The 20,951-nt window shown below is 40.2% G+C and overlaps 1 protein-coding gene across 9 annotated transcripts in view; it reads left to right on the plus strand.

Moving 5' to 3' along the window:
* The window catches only part of CABIN1 (calcineurin binding protein 1), a 129,497-nt gene extending 108,851 nt beyond the window's left edge, over window positions 1-20,646 (plus strand). For 6 of the 9 annotated variants that reach the window (XM_026075248.1, XM_026075245.1, XM_026075244.1 and 3 more), the window contains 4 exons: window positions 3,896-4,190; window positions 16,444-16,608; window positions 18,536-18,762; window positions 19,256-19,626. In XM_026075248.1, coding sequence (XP_025931033.1) covers window positions 3,896-4,190; window positions 16,444-16,608; window positions 18,536-18,762; window positions 19,256-19,399 — 831 coding nt within the window. In that variant the 3' untranslated portion in view covers window positions 19,400-19,626. Of the gene's footprint in view, window positions 1-3,895; window positions 4,191-16,443; window positions 16,609-17,141; window positions 17,213-17,964; window positions 18,448-18,535; window positions 18,763-19,255 lie in introns of those variants that run through there. The other 3 variants (XM_026075242.1, XM_026075249.1, XM_026075250.1) reach the window with 3 other exon arrangements.
* The last annotated feature ends 305 nt before the right edge of the window (window positions 20,647-20,951 follow it).

Here is a 20,951-nt window from a genome sequence, read left to right on the forward strand (position 1 = left end):
AATCTTCTTTGATTGTCACTTTCTTCCATTGCACATGAGGAATTTTAGCCATAGTTTTACTGAAACAGAAATATTGGATTAGTTTAGATTAGTTTCAGCATTATTCTTTTGTGCAATTATAAATGTTATGCTTTTACCTAAGCTACTAAGGTAGCCCTTATCGTCTTTATGAGGCAGACAGGTTTTCCTGAAAAAAAGTCTTGCCCAAATCACAGCTTCACCTGAAGGAACCAATTAAAAATAAAAATTGATTTTTTTATCCCAGATATAGCACCCTTATTTTATGAGCAAATAAATATGAATTTGGTTCCATCTCTGCATACCAATAAGGATTATTTCAATCAACACTTTTCCCTTTTTCTCCCTGTGTACAAAGTCATCTATAACTTGTAAGAAGGCCTTCCTGTTTTCAACATTTGTCGCTGCTGACCATTGTCTAATTAAATTTGATGTGGGCATCTGGATGTATGACTGGGCCACTTTTTATTAAGAGGTCCTTTCTTTTCTTTTTGTTGTTTCTGAATCATTCCTTTGTTTGCTTGTTCAGAGAGGTGAAACTTAGGGACACCCCAGTATCTGCTGTAAAAGCAACATAGCGGGGCAAAAGCAATCCAGAAGAGTTCAGGAATGTGTCAGGGACAGTTTTTGATCTAAGTGCTGGATGTGCTGACTAGGGGAGGTTCTCTGCTGCAGCTGCTGCTCGCAAATAAGGAAGAACTGGTCAGAGATGTGATAGTCAATGGCCTCCTGCCATGCCTACTCATTTTCTTGCACATCTGAATGGTCTGTTTTTGTGCTTTAAGGAGGCTGTCCCCAAAGATCAAACAGTTTTCCTCAGTTCCTCTGTCCTTCAAGGCAGCCTCCCACAGGATCTTCTTGCCTACCAGTTCCCTGAACAAGCCAAGGTCAGTGCCACAGGAGCAGGCTGATGTCATTGCAAAGCTGCCCTTACCATTTTTTAAAGGTTTTGGTGTTCAGGAGAGTTCATTAATGGCTAGAAAATGGCTCATCTTCAAAACAAGCAACCAACCACACCCCCAAACCCCAAGAAGATTACTACAGACTGGTCAGTCTCACCTCAGTCACTTGGAAGATTATGGAGGAAGACCTCCTGGAAACCACTTCCAGATACATGAGAAACAAACAGGTGTTTGGGAGCAACAGGCATGGATATATCTATATATGTCCTTTGTGGACAAGGCAAAGAGTTGTTTACCTTGATTTTAGTGAGGCTTTTAACATGGTCTTCCCATAGCATCTTTGTAGCCAAATTGTGGAGGTATTGACTAGATGGATGGACTACAAAGTGGCTGAAAAAATGACTGACCATTAAGCTCAAAGTGTGGTGGCTGACCACTGGAAATCTAAGTAACAGCCAGTTACAAGTGGCATTCCTCGGGGATTAATACTGCAGCATCATCTTCTCTGACACCCTGGATGATGGGATGGAGTGAACTCATAGCAAGTTCATGAGTGACACCAGCTTGGAGGGCATGGTCAATATGTTGGAGAGCAGGGCTGCCATTTAGAGGAACTAGAGTAAACTGGAGGATCGGATTGACAGGACCCACATGACATGAAGCAAAGACAAATTCAGAGTCCTGCACCTGGGACAGAATAACCTCTGTGCAGCAGGACTGGCTGGGGAGCAGCTCTGCCAAAAAGGAGTTGAGGGTCCTGGTGGGCAAAAAGTTGAATGTGGATCAACAGCGTGCCTTTATGGCACTGAAGTCTGAGAGAGCTGGGTTGCTTCATCCTGGAGAAGAGAAGGCTAAGGGAGAGCAGGGGAATTAAATTACTCTGGTTCCCTCTTCTCTACTGAAGACAGTATCTGAAAGCTCCGCAGTGAAGGGAGGAGAGGCACCAGTTACAAGTTGCAGCAAGAGAAATTTGGACAGGATAAAAGGAAAAAAATGTTCACTGTGGAGGTGGTAAAGCACTGTGGAATCTCCATCCGTGGAGTTGCTTGGAATGGGACTGGACATAGGCCCTGAGTAACCTGGTCTAGTTTTGAAGCTCTGCTTTGAGCATGAAAGTTGGACTAGAGACCTCCAGAGGTCCCTTCCAGCAGGAATTACTCCGTGATGCTATGGTTTCCTCCATGTGCTCCTTCTCTCACTAATCATTCTTCTCTTCTGAATCACACGCCCTCCTCCCCCCGCCTTGCCGATTTGCTTTCCAACTATCCTCTTTCTGTCTCTGGTGCACTTTTATAGATGTGCAGTTTGATAGATATATTTTATTATTATTTTTAACAAAGAGTAACTAACTAGTAGTACCTTCATGTATTTCTGCTGGAAAAAAACATGGTTACAATACAAGCATAGAAATTTCGGGTTCTGCATAATGTATTATGTGAGTTAATGAAGTGCATGGGTGTGAAAAGTTTTCCCTCTAAATCGCAGCTGAAAACATTTCCTCTGGTGATCTCATTTCTGGCTTAAGGCTTTCTTCTGCAGTTTAATTTCCCTCAGGCTTGGGATCTTGTTTGGAAGTCTTGAGACCTTTAGTTTTGGAACCAATGCTTTAAACATCAGAAATTTGCTGTTTTCAGAGGCAGAAGAGACATTATTTGATCCAATGTGGCAATTATTATGCATATGGCTGCTTTGTTTTATTTTTTGCATGCGCACAAAACCTTGCAGATTTTAATCATATGCTTTTTGTATTTGAGATTGATTAATGAAATACAAGAACTTTAAAATTACATTCCACTAATTATAATGAGAAAAAAAGTCCTTGTATGCTTTCCACCTCTGAATTTTAAATGTGGAATTTCTCCAGCTGCAATTTACTCCATTCTCTCAGTGAAGTTCAACTGATTCTTCTGGGATTGTAACAAATTTTTAGTCATCTAGGACATTAGGGCCCATTTTGATTTTATGTTTGACAGCAGAACTCTTGTTTCTATTGCAAACACTCATACTCTATCACCATGGTTGAAATGACTTATTCTTCACGTTAGAGGTAGGAGACACAATTACCTGTTTAAGATTCCGTTCAACTGCGTATTTTACAATACAATAAGTCTTAATTAATGAAGACTGTAGGGAGTATGAATGAATGCATCCTGTGGCCTTACAAGCAAAAGTACTATATCTGATTGCTGATAAAACTTACAGAGAAGATGCTTGTTTTATGTATGCTTTTGTCCTTCCTTTGGTGAATTTATATCACTCTTCCACCTTCTGGCTATACAATTAACAGCACTGCATTAAATTCTTAGCTCTGGCTTTGGAGAAAAGTGTGGCTTTTGGTCCTACTGTTCCTTCTACAGAGGCAACAAATCTTCCAGAATGTTGTTCCAAGTAGGACATTAGTGTTACTCCGATCTGTAGTTATTGGAAACTAATGACTTGAGTATTAGGTTGGTCTTTTGTTTTGCAAGCAAATACACTTTTCTCTGTTTTCTCCATTTCTTCTCTTCTCACATCATCCTGCTAAGAATAATTTCTTTTAATAATTTGCAAATTCTCCTAAAGCTCCTACTGATCTTTCAATTAGGTTGAGAGTTTGCCAGCATATTTTTAAATGAAAGAAATTTCTTTCTGTTCATAGGAGTATGCCATTCATGTTTAATAACAAAGTTCAGGAAAGTAAATTATGTTGTGAGGGATTTGCTAAATAAAGCAATGTAAATGTGAGTATGAATAAATGCTCAAGTGGTAGTTTGATGAATAGACTGTAAGGAATAGAAAAATAATTTTAATCTGTAAGGGAGTAAGATTTTTTTATATATATAACAATGATTAATTTTATATTCACCTTAGAGAAATTGTTTACCCTCTATAGAAAGTTGTACTGCCTGCAGTTTTTGTTGAAGCAAGTAACACATGCAGAATCGTTGGTGCATATTTTCTCACTGTGTCGTTCTGCCCTGTTTTGTTTTACGTAGTCCACAGGAGAAACGCCCACAACCCCAAAGCATACAAAGGACAACAGAGAGAGCTTCTTCCCAGTAACACCAGCTACACTGCATCCCACCCCAGTGAATCCAGACACTGTGACTCCTGAAAATCTCCTGAGACTGAATGACCTGCATTCCAAACCCAAATCAGCCTCTTCCTCTTCATCCTCCTCCTCCTCAGCATCTTCTTCAGTGCCTCCATCCCAGGAGTCACACAGGGACACTGAGCATCTCCGGAGTCAAAATGCAGAGACTGCTCCCAGCATGTGTGATCTTGCACGGGGTAAGTCTTGGGGAGACTTGGCCCTCTCTGATCCGCTTGCCAAGGCCGTGCGGTGAGTCAGTGCCCAAGTTCCAGTTCTGTTCCGTTTTGTGATCACTAGACCACATTCAAAAGGCTACACAAAGGGAGTTTTTGTCTTGACTCCGAGATGGGCACATATGTATAATTAATACATATTTTAATTACTAGGATAGATTAAAGAAATTCTAGTGACCACTGTGTGTGTAACTTACATGTAAAATCATGGAATAGTAGTATAAAAATAAAGTGATATGTTTTAAATAGAGAGTTTTAAGTCCACTAGTATAAAACAAGTTTGTTTTGTTTTCTTCGCAAGTGAATGAAAGACACAGTTCTTTAAAATAGCTTAAATGTTATTTAAAAAAAATTGCAATTGCAATAAATTGGTGGGCAGCTTACATCGGACTTATAAGTGACTGATTAACATAATTAGATACACAGATGTCGCTGCCATGTATACATGTGTGGCGATCCATAATATTGTGAAAATTCCAAGCTTCTACATGGCTGATAGAGTTAGCGGATCATCACTTTTGTGCTTCAGATTTGAGGAAAGAAGCATCTGGCAGGACCAGAACATTGGAAATAAATTATTTATAGTCTTGGTATGGTTATCTGTGAGGTCAGAGTCCAGAAAAGGGTCGAAGAAGCAAAACAAATATGACTTACTCTGTATCAAGATCACATGATTTGTTTAGGGCTGCGTTATATACTTGGTCCTATGCGGTTTGTCTACATGAGGAAGAAATTAATTGAGAATGTTGTCTTTCCTTCAGTCATGGCAGGCTGGCAATGTTAGCAGTAGTCAAAATCACTGTGCAAGGCAATACTGATTAACTTTGGCGCATGAAGTAAGATTAGACCCAATTTCAGACTTACCTTGGGTGCTTCTTTGTGGGACACTGCACGTATTACGATGTCAGAGCTCCTGCTGTAGCCTGTGCTTTTTTGCAACCTTTGCAGGAACAATGTCTGACAAAGCTCCTGCTACTGCCTGTCCTCACCCCATCTGCTCACAAACCTGGGGAGATTTCAAGGCTTATTCTATCCCTACTACATGGTTGTTTGAAATACATAGTTGACACAGTCTCAGTTACCCCCAACCACCATCTGAAATCAGGTTGTGCCACCTCCCTGTTAATTACTCCAAGAATTTTCAGTAATATTTTAAATTAGTCCTCTTCCATTCAGAGAATCGAGACTCTAGTTTCACAGTAAGGATATTTCATATAAATTAATATTTACCTTATGAGTAAACTGATCAAAGTGTCTCAATGCTATGAAAGCATAATTCCTTTTCAAATGTGACTTAGCGCTTTTCTTATGAGCAAAATGGCCCTAAAACTGCTCATAAAATGCATAGACAAATTCATAGGAGCCCAGATAAGTTGTGAATGAACCACATACGTACAGGTATTGTCAAAAGTGACAAATTAGGATACAGTGGAAATAGTGCCCAGATTTGGAAGACTTATTAATAATTAATAATATTAATAATGAACAGACAGTGATCTAGACTGGATATGTTGTTCAGTATCAGTATTTTTTGTATCAGTAATCTTGTATTGTGGCTTTCTAAAGTTTTTACCAATATACTTGTGGTACACGATTTCCTTAAGTAATCAGCCTTGGCATCTAAACGCATATAATCTCCTGAATGCGTCATCAACGAAGAGCAAACTAGGGAGAAATCAGTTTTCCCAATGGGCTAACCTCTGAGTACAGGGTGAAATTGAAATTTAACATCCAATATTAGCAGTTGTGTTATAACGGTCTCATTTTCCTTTCTCACAAATCCATGGAGAGATTGTTTTGGGAGGAAAGGAAAGGAAAGGGGAGAGCAGAGTAATGATACAGAAGGAAAGGCCAAGTCAATGTGTAAACCATGTTTGTTGTTGTCCTTATGAAGCTAAAGAATGGGGTTGCACAGTGTCGTAAGAGATCTTGGCAGGCTTGTTCAACAGGGAGTAATCTGGGTCTGTGCTTAGACAACAGAGGGAAAAAATGAATCCTCTAGTTTATAAAGTTGCTGTGCACTTAGTAAGCAGGCAGATAGAAATGACAATGCAGATAAGAGCTTCTGCAGTTTCCCAGGCCACCTTACAGCGGTTGGAACACTTATTTTAATCTTTGACTTCCTAGGCTTTGTGGGGTTGTGAAGTTTCATGTTGTTCTTTCTTCTTTCTTGCTTTCTATACATCATCTTGATTGAGGGAGACAGGAGGGTTCGCTGCCGGAATTATTCCCCTGAAACCGTCTGAACATCAAGAGGCTCTGCAGAGCTCTCATTCCAGTGCTCAGTGCATGTGTTGTATCTGGCTTTCTGGCTCTTGGACCTACCTGACAGGTCATTTCTCAGAGAGACACCAAATACTGCTGTGTCCCTTTTTTTTTTTCTTTTTCTTTTTCTTTTTTTTAATTCTCTTACCTTTGCACCTCCTTTAAGAAGAGTTACTTCTAATTCTGTTTTACCCCTTTTTCATCTGCCTTCCATTAGCTCTGCCTTTCTACAAAAACTCCTCCCATCTTATTTTCTGAGTAATGTTTTCATCTTTTTTCTCTCTTTTTAATTGTCATTTTTCTTAACCTCCTCCTGTATCTACTTGTTCATGTGAGAGCATTCCACATCAGAGAATATTAATTGCTGTCTTTTCCTGTGACTTCACCCAGCAGAAGGAACGGCTTTCCAAGCAATATTGGTGCTATACCACTCATTACTTCTGTAAATGTTGTAGTGAGATTTTGGATATAGTTACGACAACTGGAACAGAATGCAGCATGATGAAGTCCAGCAACAAAGTGATAATAGTGGTAATTTCCGCATGAGAACCTTCTACATTTAGGCATAAATCATGGAACTGTTAGCCTTCGTAAGCTCAGGCTAAAATTTGCTCTAGGGAAACTAAAATAGGACAATTAAGGTAAGCCCTCTCCAGTCTGTCACACTGTTCCAGGATTGTACTGTTCTAAATTACTGAAAAATCTTGAGAGTTTTTCTTCTTCACTGTCCTTATCCTAGGAATGATTCTTATAAGGAGTGAACAGGAAAGCATTCATTCACTTCTGAGTTTTGACAGCAAGAGGGGATTTTTATATTTGAAATTATTTTAAATTGTATGTTTTGCTTAAAACTAGCATTTTGCCAGATTGGAATATAAAATCAGAGTAGAAGAGTAACCCTCTTCTCCCATTAAATTCATGTCCATTTAATGTCCAGACATTTCAATATAAAAAGGTCATCATCTTAAGTGTTGAAAATCTCTTTATTATTGGGCTCTTTACTGTCCCTCTCACTTCACCGCTGTGCATGTGAGAACACATTTCACAAGGAAAGCGGGAGCCCTCCACCACTCTGGTCCATTCCTTCACAAGGGAGATAGTGCCATGTACAGAGGTGAGCATGATGGTGACACTAGAGCAAACGCAACAAATGTAGTGTTAATTCTCTGCTTTATAATTTTTTCCCCCAACTTTGAGAGTTACCAGCACATTGGCAATTACTAAAGCATGAGACCGTTCACTCAACAAGCCACTGTTGAGACCAACAATGTGTGGAGTTCATGCTTTGGTGAGATTAATTTCTTTTAAGATCTCTTACCAGTAAACAAAATGGACTTTTATTGGGGGATGAGGTAGTGAAATAAGTGTCCTAACTTAGAAATTCAGAGTTAAGGAAGACAATCAGTTCCTCCCGTAGTATGCAGAGATGTTGCAACGCATAAACTGTGAAATGTCCATCTGTAATTTCAAACGTTTGTTATCTAGATACAGCAGGACAAGCCGAGGTGTGAATGTATTTCAGTAGGTGAGCTGTAAAACTTTTAGACTTTCAGAAGTGCAAGGAATAAATGCTAGTGAGGAAGGTTGCATGGAAAGGTAATTGGTAGTATTGTAATTGTGAGCAATGGGGTTAACTTCTCTAAGTGTGTGGGCAGCAAGTTTCCCTAAAAGACAGATGTTCAAAACAGAGGGGCTTTTGAATTGATAAGTGTTGAGCATTCATTGATGATGTATTAACATGGCATTTAGCTGGGCTTCACATTCGTACCAGTACTTTTACATGAGGTGTAAGGAGCATCTTCTCCCCGGAGTCTTCAGCATAGCTTATTTCAACAAGTGATGCTTGATCTGAGGTTGCAGCTGAGTCCTCGGAGGGCTGAGGTGGGGAGGGAAGCACTGCACAGAATTTGCCAGCTCTGTAATTTTGCATTGACTGCATCTATCTTCATATTAAAACAGTGCATGGCACAAAGGTTCACCTTGATTCCTTGCAGTTTCTAGATATCCAAACATCAGTGAACATCTGGAATCACTGTTTCCATCTCTGGGTGAAATAATGGGGATTGCAGATAGTCATGTTTATTTGTGTTTAGCTGCATAGCGATCTGTGTCATTTGAGTTTGCTTGTCGTAGACTTCTAAAGACAAAACACAGATCTTCAGAGCCCGTAGTTCAGAGTACTGCCCAAAGGATTTGCCCCTCTTCACCATGCCTTATTTTAACCATGGGATTGAATTCAAACTTCCAGTTAATTTTTAAGCCACTAAGAGTAGTAAGTAACTTTCAACCCTTCTAACTGTGATCCCAGTCTTTAGTCTTTTCTTCTGCTGAAGTCAAAATCATGCCTTAGTGTGCAGAGTTGGTCTCCGCAGATGCCTCAAAAAGCTGAAACACTGAAAGAAAAAATTAGACTGACTCTAACTCTGTGGTGTCATCTAAGCCTTCATATTGCATTGTTCTTTTAGCAGTTCCTTGCTTTTCATGAAACTTTTTTTTTATTTCTACAGCTTATCTCAATGAAAGGGGGGATCTTTCTTTTCTTTCTGAATGTCTTGAGATTCATGGCATCCTGTAACTCTTTCAGGAGCAAGTGTTAGCTTAAGGGCACTCTCTTAAATTTACGTGTTCTTTGACTCTGTTTTCTTATGTACTTTGTATGCAATTTTCCATTCATTACTTTCTCCTTCTTTTCCCATGTTGAATTTTCCTGGTTTTCTATAGCTTTGTTCTTCAGCTCCCAAGAATGAGTTCCTCCAAGCCTTTAAAAACTCTTCTTTAAAAACTTGTAAGCCCAGGCCTGTTGTTGCATTCTCAAGTAGAAGCGCCTATCCACCAGTTAGTGACTGCAAAGTTACTAATCGAGTTAAACCAGGCTGCCTTCAACTAGCTCTTCATTTACTTTAGTCTCCTGCTGCATCTGCCTCCTGTGTTGACTTGGTATTTTCATTTCCTCTTGTCTGATCCTCGGTTTTCTTGAAGCTTTTTATTTTTTGCAATGGGTGCACTCTGAAAACAACTTCACCGTTGAATTTCAGCAGGGGATTTCCTGTTTGTGAATGACTTCTTAAATCCCTCTTGCTTTGGGCTCAGACGGTACCAGCCAGTCGCATCTTTTCCTCCTCCCCTTGGGAGTACGCCTGATTTAGTTTGCTAGTACGACAAATTCATTCCTGAAAGGCTTTCAGTACACTTAATGTCTATTTCTGACCTTTACTTTTCAACTTTATTGTATTTTATGTATTCAATCTAACACTGCACAAAATCCTTTGAAATTAAAGCTAAATCAATAAGAATAAGTAGGACACTGACAGCAGCTCCGAAACCATGGCCGGTGATGTGATGATAAGTCCGTGGGCTGGGCAGGGTTGGTGATCCCGGAGGCTGGCAAGCCTGGCCCACCCTTTGATCCCCCTGGAAATCCCAGGGCATCCCTGGCCTACGGCACACCTTGCACTCGGGGAACACCTCTTCTGGAGACCACAAAGATTTCTAAAAGAAAGTGGTAGTGACGTTATATTGTTACAGCATCTTTCAGTTTCACTCGTTTTAGATTACTGCCAGCAGAATAAAAGTTAGGTATGGTCATGCACAAATGAAGGCTGGAGAGAGATCTAACTGAAAACCTACAGATATTACATTATTTACAAAGTTTTCAGAGAAATCTCTTAAAAGAAAACAGCAAAACCCACGCTGTTCTAACAGCTGCTTTTTGCTAATTTGTGCTGTGCTTAATTGGTTCTCAGGTCAAAGGAGAATGAAATACGGTCGGAAAAGGAAGGGTCTTAGAGCTTTCACCAGATAYCTAGTGCATAAAATTCACAAGCAGTAGACCACAAATGAGAAACTGTTGCTATATTCTAGTATTACTGTGTGTTGCTCTCCAAATGATGTGCTCTTGTTGAGTCAGATATTAAGACACAAATATCAATTATCTGTATTTTTAAAATGCCATTTGAAAGTTTGTGTAGTTGAATACCAAATTTGTTTTTTTGGTCTAAGCCCATAGATTTTTTTTTTTTTTAATCAAAGTTTAACAAAAAAGAAAAGAGAGAAAATTGGTATGGAAGTATTCTGTTTTAGGGCTTTTCTTTACCTACATGCATGTCAACATGTAGGTACCTTTGTGCTGGCTGCATCTTCTCTAGGAACGGTGATCGTGGCAGGAAACGTTCGTGGGCGCTGCTAGAGTGGACCCCAGTGCAGACCCCATGGCTGCTGCAGGGAACTAGCTGGGGAATTAGCATGGGCCAGGCCCTATTTCTGGGAAGCACTTTTAGTGCAGCTGCCTATTTTAAATTTTAATAGCACTGATTTGTTGTGCAGCTGGCCTCAGCATCAGGAGATGGCTTGGGGTATGTTTCATATGATTGTGTGTTTGCTCTATAGGACCCTAGAGAGAAATGCCGTGTCGTTACAGTGCAAACTTCTGCTCAGCGCACTGTCCGAATTCCTGTTGTTTCAGTGGGCCGTGGAACTTGTGTTCTGCAGCCTCGCACCTCCAAAATTCTTCTAATGCCTAATTTTCAGCACATGGCTTTGTGTGTCAGCATTGAATCTCATTTCCTGAATGTGGCATTTCTAGTCAAACACTTGTTTATACTGCTATGACTCTGTGGCAAGATACTCGGAATGAATCTGGAGAAAGCAAATGTGTAAGGAAAGGGCTCCATGTAGACCTACTGCATTCCTTAATCAGCTAAACAGCCTCGGTGTCGGCTGTGGTGCCGTGCCTCCCGGCAGGGCCGGTCCGAGGGCTGATGCCCTCGCTGTTTCTGTAGACCAGCATCCTTAACTGACCCACGTTCAGCTGAAGCAGCCTGCGCTCCAGAGCCGGCTTTCCGCTGCCTGGGTAGCAGAGTGGATGAGGAAACTCTGAGCTCCTTCAGACTCAGGCTTTCCGTACGTAGCCTTTCCAGCTGCTGGATGGGAAAAAAGCTGTATTAATTCCCGGCACGCCAGAGGGCGAGGCAGGTGGGATACAGAAGATTTACACACTAGCACTTTTCTTTGGAAATGTGGTAAGATACTTACTCCATCATGGCACAGAGCAAAGGATCAGACCCATTTCCATCACCATGAGAAAAAAATGAAATAACACCACCTATCTCCCATGGTGAATTAGGAACAGTCAGTTTGGTGCACAATTGCAGGTGCTCTGAGTAGCCATTAAAATACAAAGTAAACCAGTTGTTATTGGGACTGGTAAAATAAGTATTTCCTAGTGTCTGCAGGTGCACAGAATTTGGCCCTTATTCTTTTGAAGTGTTTTGAAGGCAAAGCGGAGCAGAATTGTTAATCTGTAGTAATGGATTTTCAGGCATTTTCTTTGACACACACAGCTGCTGGGGAAGGTATTTTGCAGAGGGATGAAGGCGAGTGGGGCAAGTGCTTTATTTAAGCCCTTGAAACGGTTTTCTGTTCACTTCTCCAAGCATACGCTTCTGAAATCATGGCAGTCGTCTGTTCTGGATGCCAAAGCTCAGTTCCTTCCTTTTTCCCGTAATGAAATCATATTTTGTGCAATGAACTCTAAGTTGCTTATATCCTTTAGCATATCTGTGCTTTAATACTTCAAACTGCCTCCCTCAGGAATTGGAAAACATTTTTTCCAGGTGCTAGATGCATTTTCTGGGCTTGTCTTTCAGTTGTCGTGTAATAGGTTCAGTGCATGACAAAAGAATTTTTCAAAATTCCAGCTAAAGTGTTTTATAACATTGTGATGTTAACGTCTCCTTACGCCTGACAGTACAAGGCAATCGAACGGCAAAGTGCACCGTGCGCAGGGAGCTGCACAGCTTTTACTGGGTTCGGTCCTCCTGCTTTCCAACTTTCTCCGCATCTGCAAGGCAATATTTTTGAGGGTGTTATTTTCCACTGCGTGCGCGTCAGAACGGCAAAGTAAACTGCGCTGGTAGTATAGGACTCGCTGCTGCAGTTGCATAATCTCATGTTTATAGTGTGTGGATAACATGCATCTAGCGTATGCGGTGTATAAAGGGAGCGAGCGAGCGAGAATATTAACTGTGATGAAGTCATGAACCCCGGCGCCCGCTATAGGCATCTGCAAACACTGGTTACCCTGGCAACAAGTGGAAAGAGGTTGGAGAGGAAAGCTGGAGTAGGTTGTTGCACTGAATTGTTTTCAGCTTGTTTCTTCCTCACTAAAGCAGGGAGATGTTGAAAGGTATGACGTGCCTCTTTCTATGCGTATACTATATTCTATATATCGAGAGAGTTGTTGGGAAGGGGAAGGCTAAAAGAAAATTCTTAGAATTCAGCTCAATTGCACGTGAACTTTTCAATATAAATATGAATATGCATTGCAAATCTGTGTTTTTTTCTATATGCTTAATATTTGTGTGTTGTGCTCTAAGGTGAGAGGGCTAAATGGCTCTCCAGAGTACAGAACCTGTCCCGTCTTCAGCCTGGAGACACCTGGCTGTTGCATCTTACGTCTTCAGAAACCGATTTTATTTTAAGCTGGATTTGTAGAGCTAATGTTTGAAAACCTGCCAGAACAGTGCAAGTACTGTGTATTAGCAAAAGATTTGTTAACTGAGATTAAATCTGAGCTTTTGAACACCTTCAGAAGGTGCTGTACTTGTTTGCTTGTGCTCTTGCGCTTGGGCAGAATATTGTGGCTCATGAGTTAGTGGAGTCTTTACCTCCCTGGGGAAAGTTTTTATTAGAAAATCTGGGACATTGTGTTCAGGGCTATAACAGTGTCTTCCACAGGACAAATAGCAAGATACTCTCTTCAGAAATCTGTTTTAGATGATAGAAAATCCAAATGTGTGTCTCTTCTTGATTATCCTTCTGTCTTTTGCCCTTTTTGTCTATAAGGAAAAAAGATTTAATAGATATCAGTGCACTATATTAAAGTTTCGTTAGTACAAATTATGAGATATATACACCTGAAACAACCAATTCTTGTTATTTTCAAGGATTTTTTAAAAAATAATTTGGTCATTGACTTAATTTTTAACTTAAAAATAATGCCACTCTCAAGTGACTATTACAAAAAGCCAAAATTGCACAGCCATAAAAGAATAAATTGGGTGACCCACTCAGTAGAATTCAATCACTCGCAGTCATAAAAGAATAAATTGGGTGACCCACTCAGGGAGCAGAATGCAGTCGCTGTGTATTTAACGCCTCTGACAGCAAGGCATCGATTAGCAGACAGTGGTACTTGATTCTCATGTACTGAAAGATACAGCCGAATCTAATATTAACAAGTGTTGTTCCCAAAAGTGTAGGAATAGAAATGCACATTTAGCGTGCCAAATTTATGCCCTTTCATTTCCATTCACTTTTACATGGAAACCAGCTGACACATAATTTTATTCAAATTAAATCTAATTTTATTACACTATAAAACTGGATCTGCAGAACTAATAAAAACAAACAGTGCGTGGTATGGAAGATGGAGATGCGTATGAGCATGCTGACTGCTGATAAAAGGATGTCAACATATATCAGTCTTGTAGCATTTGGCTAGGAATCGACAGCTCAAAAGAGCTTTTGTCAGTGTGGGGATGCATGGCATAATTCAGAACGAAGGCACAGCAAAGCAGCTTAAGCAGTGATATGTCTTATAATTAAGTAAAGGTAATAATCAGCATAAGAGGTAGAGCTTTGTCCTTGGACAATAATACAAATCTGAGCTCTTATTCTGACTGGTGAGCTGTTAAGTCCCTAATACAATTTAGCAGTTGCAATCTGTTCTCAGCTAACAGTATGGTTAAGCCTATAGGATTTACAGTTCATTTATAGGTAGTATTGTATCTGCTGAAATTAATTCGTGTTTTGTATTCTTGTTAATAACTGAATAAATAAGCGAATAAGTTAGTACTTACCAAGATGTTTAAGGCTGCGAGTCTGAAGTGTTGAAACAAGTTAGATGGGCGTTGACTTCTTAGCTCTCTGGCGGGATAATCTTCTGAAATCATCATTTTCATCTTGCTTTTTTCAGATGTTGATGTGATGTTTCTTTCCATCTTTTGATCGAAAGCATGTCTTGTGGCCGTTTGGTTAGGGAAGTCCTCTGGGTTTAGGCTGCAGCTTGTCGTCAGAAGTTAGCGGTGTGATGGGGGTGTGTGTGCGTGGGCTGCAGGGCACGTTAGGGCTGCGCCTGCTTCGTACCAGGTCTCTTGTGCTCTGCCAGCATACGGTTAAAGCGTACATGTGTCTGGTGTAAAGGGCAGGCAAGTACACACCATGCCTCTTGAGCTCTCTGCTGTTTCTTAAACAGGGAAATAACGAATTATGATTTCCCTAGTCCAGGTTCCTGTAGTTTAAGTATTTCCTTCTGTGTTGTTTTTAAGTTGATTTGATCTATTTATACAACGCATGTATAAATTCAACAATTACCATCATATTTCCAGTGCTATATTTTGAAGTCCATAAAGAAATGTGCAGGGGAGGGCTGCGGATGGGAACTACAGGCGTCCCTGTTAGACCTTCCCATTTTGCACTTGATACTTGAATCAACGCAGAACAGAGGCTGCTGTGATTTGTGCGTGACCTTTCCTTTTCTGGGACTATTGGAGAATTCTCTGCAAGCAAACTCATTTGTTCTCAGGCTTGTGTTGCCTATCAGCTACCAGTTTAGATAATGGCGTTTTTTCTTTACCTATGAAAATCAGTGGCTGAAAGAACTTACTTACAACCTGCTTTGGTAAACTTTTTTTTGTACAAATTGTTCAAAACCCTAGAAAATGTAATTCATTAGAAGAGTTGCATCTTTGACTTTTGCCACGTTGTTAAGCCACAAGGTTGTTGTCTTAAGCGTGTTCTGCAAAGGGGACTCTTGGCCAGGAGATCGTTATCATTGTAAATTCCCAGTTCTTATCTACATTGATGAAGATGGAGAATTGTTTTTCAGCACTTCAGGAGGAAAAAAAAGTATTTTTCCAGTGAGAAAAGTTGAAAAATAATTCCTTTTTAAGAAGTTATGCTCTCAAAATCCTAAACTAATTTAGAGCAGGGACATATGAAGAATTCTAGAGCAATTTAGATTATGAATTTACAATGCATCAGCCGATCTGTGATAGTTGCCTGTGCCCACCTTACCCTGTATAAATATAAGGTAATTCAAATCAGCATAGACAGTCCTTTGTTTTTGAAGAATATCTTTGTTTTATCAGAAAATAAGAACTTGTTCATGTGTCCATGGCCTTTAAAGGCCAGCAGCTATTTCTGTCTGCCCATCCCAGAAGGGGTTGTCATTAGTAGCTCACAGTAGTTCAGTGAAAATTACTCCTCTTATGTACAATATGCAGCCCAGTGTGAAGAAAACTGGTTTAATATTGCATTCATTTAAGAGCAAATACAGATGATATATAATTAAGACATTGGACACACACTAGGATTCTGAGTTAGAAACATTCCAGATCCTGGAATGGCAGAAGGTAGGAATTTTAGACTAATTRATGTATTTATAGAGGTACAGGGGACATATCAGTGAAAAATGAGCATTTAGTATAACTTCGTATTAGTTATGTCAAACCAGATCTGGTCCTGTTACTGGATGTTCACAATAATTAATCTTACCTACCAGTAAGCTGCTCTTCAATATAGTATGTACCTGCGGTTGCAGATCAGAGTGAGATGTCTGGATCACAGCTGGCTCCTTATTAAGGGTGATGGTTTTTGCTTTGCCTGGATGACGGGTGTTTCAACCCTCAGGTCTCCAAAGGTTAATGGTCAGTTGGATGTGTTTGTTTCTTGCATTTGTGCGAGGATAACAAAATGTCATGCACCAGAATTCTTTGTTCAGCTTTTTAAATGCCACTTGGTTTTTTTTTCAAGAGTTGGAATTGATGACACCAAAGCAGTGTTTTTAAAAGAAAAAAAAAATTCTACCACTTGGTTAGACAGCAAAAGGACTGAGGCTTAGGAAGGGGATCGGGATGCCTCTTAATCTGTGAATTTTGTTTCGTTAATAAAGAGGAAGAAGAGCTTGAAGTGCCTTTGGAGGGGCTTGGATTTCAGCAGCAAGAGTCACGGCTTTGTCAGCAGATGAAAATGGCTACAGTTGCACCATCACCAGAGCCTGTGTGCTGGCAAGTGGAATCGGTGACCAGCACAAGCTCGGGACATGCTTCTACCCAAGGTAAGGGGGTTTTATGCTGCTTATAATTCTGGATCTAGTGGCTAAATGAGTATCAATATGCAGAGACTTGGATAGCTGTGGTGCATATTCCTCAGCTTCTCTGCCTGCCTTTCAGTCAAGTATTCCAGAGTTTACAGGCATTCCTGGCAACGTCCCAGCTTCCTGGAGAAGTGCCTTGTAGTCCCTTAATGGTTATTCTTTTTGGTGTATGACTCATACTAAATACCACAGCAGCAAAGCCAAACAAAAAACTAGCCAGTACCTGGCTATCGTGCTATAGTCTGTGCTTCTTTTAAACAATATTGGAATATTTAGCAGAAGGAAACGATTTTTTGCAATACTCGTACTAAGTAAGTCAGGTTAACATAAATACCCAACCTTACAACAGTTAATGCTTTCTATCCCTCCTCTGCCTCCTTTCCAAGAAAAGTAGAGGTGGTATTTTAACTGGGAAAAATTAAAACGTGGTATTTCAGGAGGGCATACTCTAGATATTCATGTTTGTGTATCTCTTTTTCGTTTTTTGTGAGAAGCAGATTGTCCTATATCTGATTACTGCAACATTTCTGGCACTGTACTCTGAAATGATTGACTGCACTTGGAGGTGGGTCACAGACCTTGATGGAAATCCATGCCTCAGCTGGTGTGACAGTTCTTACATGCTTGTATACTGCTGAAAACATACTATTCAATATTATATCCTTCAGTAGTTAGTTCTGCCACTGCTAGGTTTTTCAGGATAGCATCAGGAAGCTGGCATTTTATTTTGCTGCCATTAAGTAGTCCTGTCAGTCCCAGAAACCTGCAAGAGAGTGGGTAATTTTACTGGGATTTGACAAGACTGAATATGAAAAAAATGTATATGAAAACGCCTCTCATTATTATCAATCTGAGATAGACTCTGGTGTTTTCATTCATAAATCAAAAAAAAAAAGTTCTGACTCTACATGAAGCAGCATTATTAATAAATCTCTGTTAATAGAGTCTCAGTTTTGAATGTAAAAATATTGTCCCGTACTGATTATTGTTGCACATACATATTATTTTGTAATGTGATAGTGTCTAAAGAAGGGCCAGGTCCCTCTTTGCTTCATGCACTAGAAGTGAAGAACAAAGAGAGGAGCCCTGTCTGAGCGAGTTTGCTTTGTAAAGACCACAAGCTGAGAGGCTTGGGGAGTATGTGGAAATGATGTGACAGTGCTAAACGGTGTGGCAGAAAGTGGCATGAGCACACCAAGGATCTTGATTCTTTTTTGGACATCACACCAAAGGAGGTTTTTATGGCAGTATTTGAAGAGAATAATGAGGTAATTTTGACAGGTGTTTCCATATATATTTCTTAACTTGTGAGGACAGCTGTGGAACTGTGGGGTTTCCTTTAGTGGAAAGCACAAAGGTCTTCCTTGAAAATATAACAAATGGATGGTGGAGCTTGAAAATGTGAATGGATAGAGGTAGGAGCTGACATCTCAACAAACGAAAAAAGGAGATAATGCTATAGAGGAGGAAGTTTAAAAAAGCCTCATAAGATAAAAGTAAGCAGCTTTATTTGTTGCATTACAGAGTGGCAAGCATTAGAGAATGCAGAAATAAGATGTTGGGATCTGAAACAACAAGTGGGTGTTTGCAGTAGCCTTCTAACTAGATGTAAATGGGTCAAGGCTACGCTGTCATTTGTCCTACCTGGCACAGACAGGCTAAGTTTCTGCTGTCCAGTAAGATTTTTAAAAATTGACCGGTTTCCAGTTGTCACTGTAGAATCTTGAGGCACTTTTTTCTTCTATTTCTGAGCCTTAATTAAAGCAAGGCTTGAAAAAAGGCCTTTTGAGCCAGCCATATACCTAACAATCAACTGTGTCCTCTCCTTTGACATCTGAAATCATAGATAGCCTCCTAATATGTTTTTTTCATATTATTTTCTCTTTAGCCTCCAGCTCCAAGCCTGAACTCAGCTCCAGCTCACAGACTTTGGGAAGTCAGCAGAGCAAGACAGATGGCACCCGTGTAAAAACTCGCATTCTGCCCAACATGCCAAAGCTTTTCATACCTTCATCTATCACCAAATTTCCACCTGAGATCACTGTCACTCCACCCACTCCCACCCTCCTTTCTCCAAAGGGCAGCATTTCAGAAGAGACCAAGCAAAAATTAAAGGTAATAAAAGGGAAACACTAATTTTTTCAGATGATTGTTTTTATCTTAATTCTCCCCTGAATAAAATTCCTGTTTGAAAGGAGCGGCTGTTCCTGTCCCCAGTTCATAACCAGGGATTGCATAAGTAATTGAAGGAGATGCTAGCTGTTATCAGCAGGAGTCAGTTTTTAAGGACTAGTGAAGTATTGGCCATGGGTGAAATCACAGCTATCCCAGCCCCTTGTCTGTGGGAATTAGAAAGAGTTACAAAAATGGGTGAGGGAGGTAGTGCAGCCTTTGCAATTCTTATGTTAGTGGAAGCTACTAGAATTTTAACTGTGGGGTAGCCTACAGGTAAATGCTATGTTGTTTCACATTAGGATGCCATATATTTATAGAAATAAGAGGACTTATGAATGTGAAGGAATAGCAGCCAGTAGGCTTTTATCCCTGTGATCATGGGTTTATCCTAACTATTTAGCAATATATTCTCTCTCTCTCTTTTTGGGATCAGTCTGCTATTTTGTCTGCTCAGTCTGCAGCGAATGTAAAGAAGGAGAGCCTTTGTCAGCCAGCTTTGGAAATCTTAGAGACCTCAAGCCAGGAGTCCTCACTGGAAAGTGATACTGATGAAGATGATGACTACATGGACATATGAATGAATTTTGGCCATCATCAACACCAACCATATAACCATTCTTCTTGTTGCCGGCATCTCTGGCAAGCRAAACATCTTCGTTGGCATTATTCTTCATTTAATCTACATCATTGTATTCCTCGCTTCCATTACCTTTGTTATCACCACTACTGCTTGTATTGCCTTCAAAATCTTCGCCATTCTCCCCATCGTGGTGCTTGACAGAAAGAATGGTTGTTTACCAGGCAGTTAATTCATTTGGACCACGTTGTCACCTTTAACTTCAGCAAACGCAAGAATGTTTTGAGCTGCAACTTGCATCTCTACTGTTCCTGCTTCAAACCAGAGCCTTGGGAGCCAGTCCAGTGGCTCTTTTCTATAGCATTTTTCTACCTTTTAGTTGTCTTTCATTTTCCCCACTGGGTACGTTTTCCTCCCGCAGCCTAATCTCTGTCTAGCCAACCCATGAGTAGGCCAGCAACTCCATTTAAGGTGAATGGAGTACGAGAAGTTTGCTGAAATGGTAAAATTTTCAGTCGCATCAGGGAAGTCTGTGGCTTTGGTTCGGGGCGAGAAGGATGAGCTGAAAGCCTGTCGGCTCCGTGGCACAGCTGGATGCCTTGTTAAAATTTGACTAGGTGACAGAAGGCAAAGAAGCAGGTTTTCCAGGCAGACAGAGAGGTTGGCCTCCTGTTTGTGCTCATTTCACTCATATGTATGAGGTCCAGCAAAAATTATCTACCTGAATGTTGGCTTAAAGAACTGAACTTTCCAGAATTGTCTTACAGTCCTTTCTCTTATAATGCCTTGGACAAGCATTTTGAATTGGGGGCTAGATGATATTTTTATGGTGGTATTGAAAAAAACCTTAAGATTTCAGTACCATTTCAGTAATGTCTGTTTTTTTACAGAATGACACGAAAAGGTGTTTTTTTAACTATCTGCAGAGGGACTGCTCACAGTTATTTATATGAGAAAATAATAGTAACAAAAATCTTTTTTTTTTTCTACTGAATGTTAACTTTGTAAAATAATGAATGCAAACCATGCAAAAAAAAATCCATGTCACGCTATATATATATACAAACATGCGTGCGCACACACATACATGCACACACACACACACACACACATATATATATATATGATAAAAGAAAATGCATACAGCTTGCCATGTTGGATTTCTTTGTGTTTGGGGGAGGTGGTTTTCTGTGAAATGCAGAGCTTTGTATAAACTTTTGTTTTTTTTCTAATAAAGTTGAAATGTACTTACTGTTGTCTCTGTTGGTTGGAGAGGTCAAGATGCCGTGGTTCTGGATGCTGGGTTCCTCCCTTCCTTTCCTTCCGTGGTTCTGGGTTCTTCTCTTCATTTTATTTCCTGGGTAAGAGGGTTCTGGAGGAGGGGGGAAAAAAAAATCTTCCTTTTCTAAAGACTGCCAGAACTCTTGGGATGGCTTTGGTCTTATGTGACCCAGAGCCCGGCCAGCCAGTGCTGCCAAGCACACGTGCTCCCGGTTTGATATCCCCATTGAGATACAAATGGGCCCTGAAGAAARAGAAGCCGCATCAAACT

Source organism: Apteryx rowi, unplaced genomic scaffold, assembly GCF_003343035.1.
Source record: "Apteryx rowi isolate R43461 unplaced genomic scaffold, aptRow1 scaffold_40, whole genome shotgun sequence".
Classification (NCBI taxonomy): Eukaryota; Metazoa; Chordata; class Aves; order Apterygiformes; family Apterygidae; genus Apteryx; species Apteryx rowi.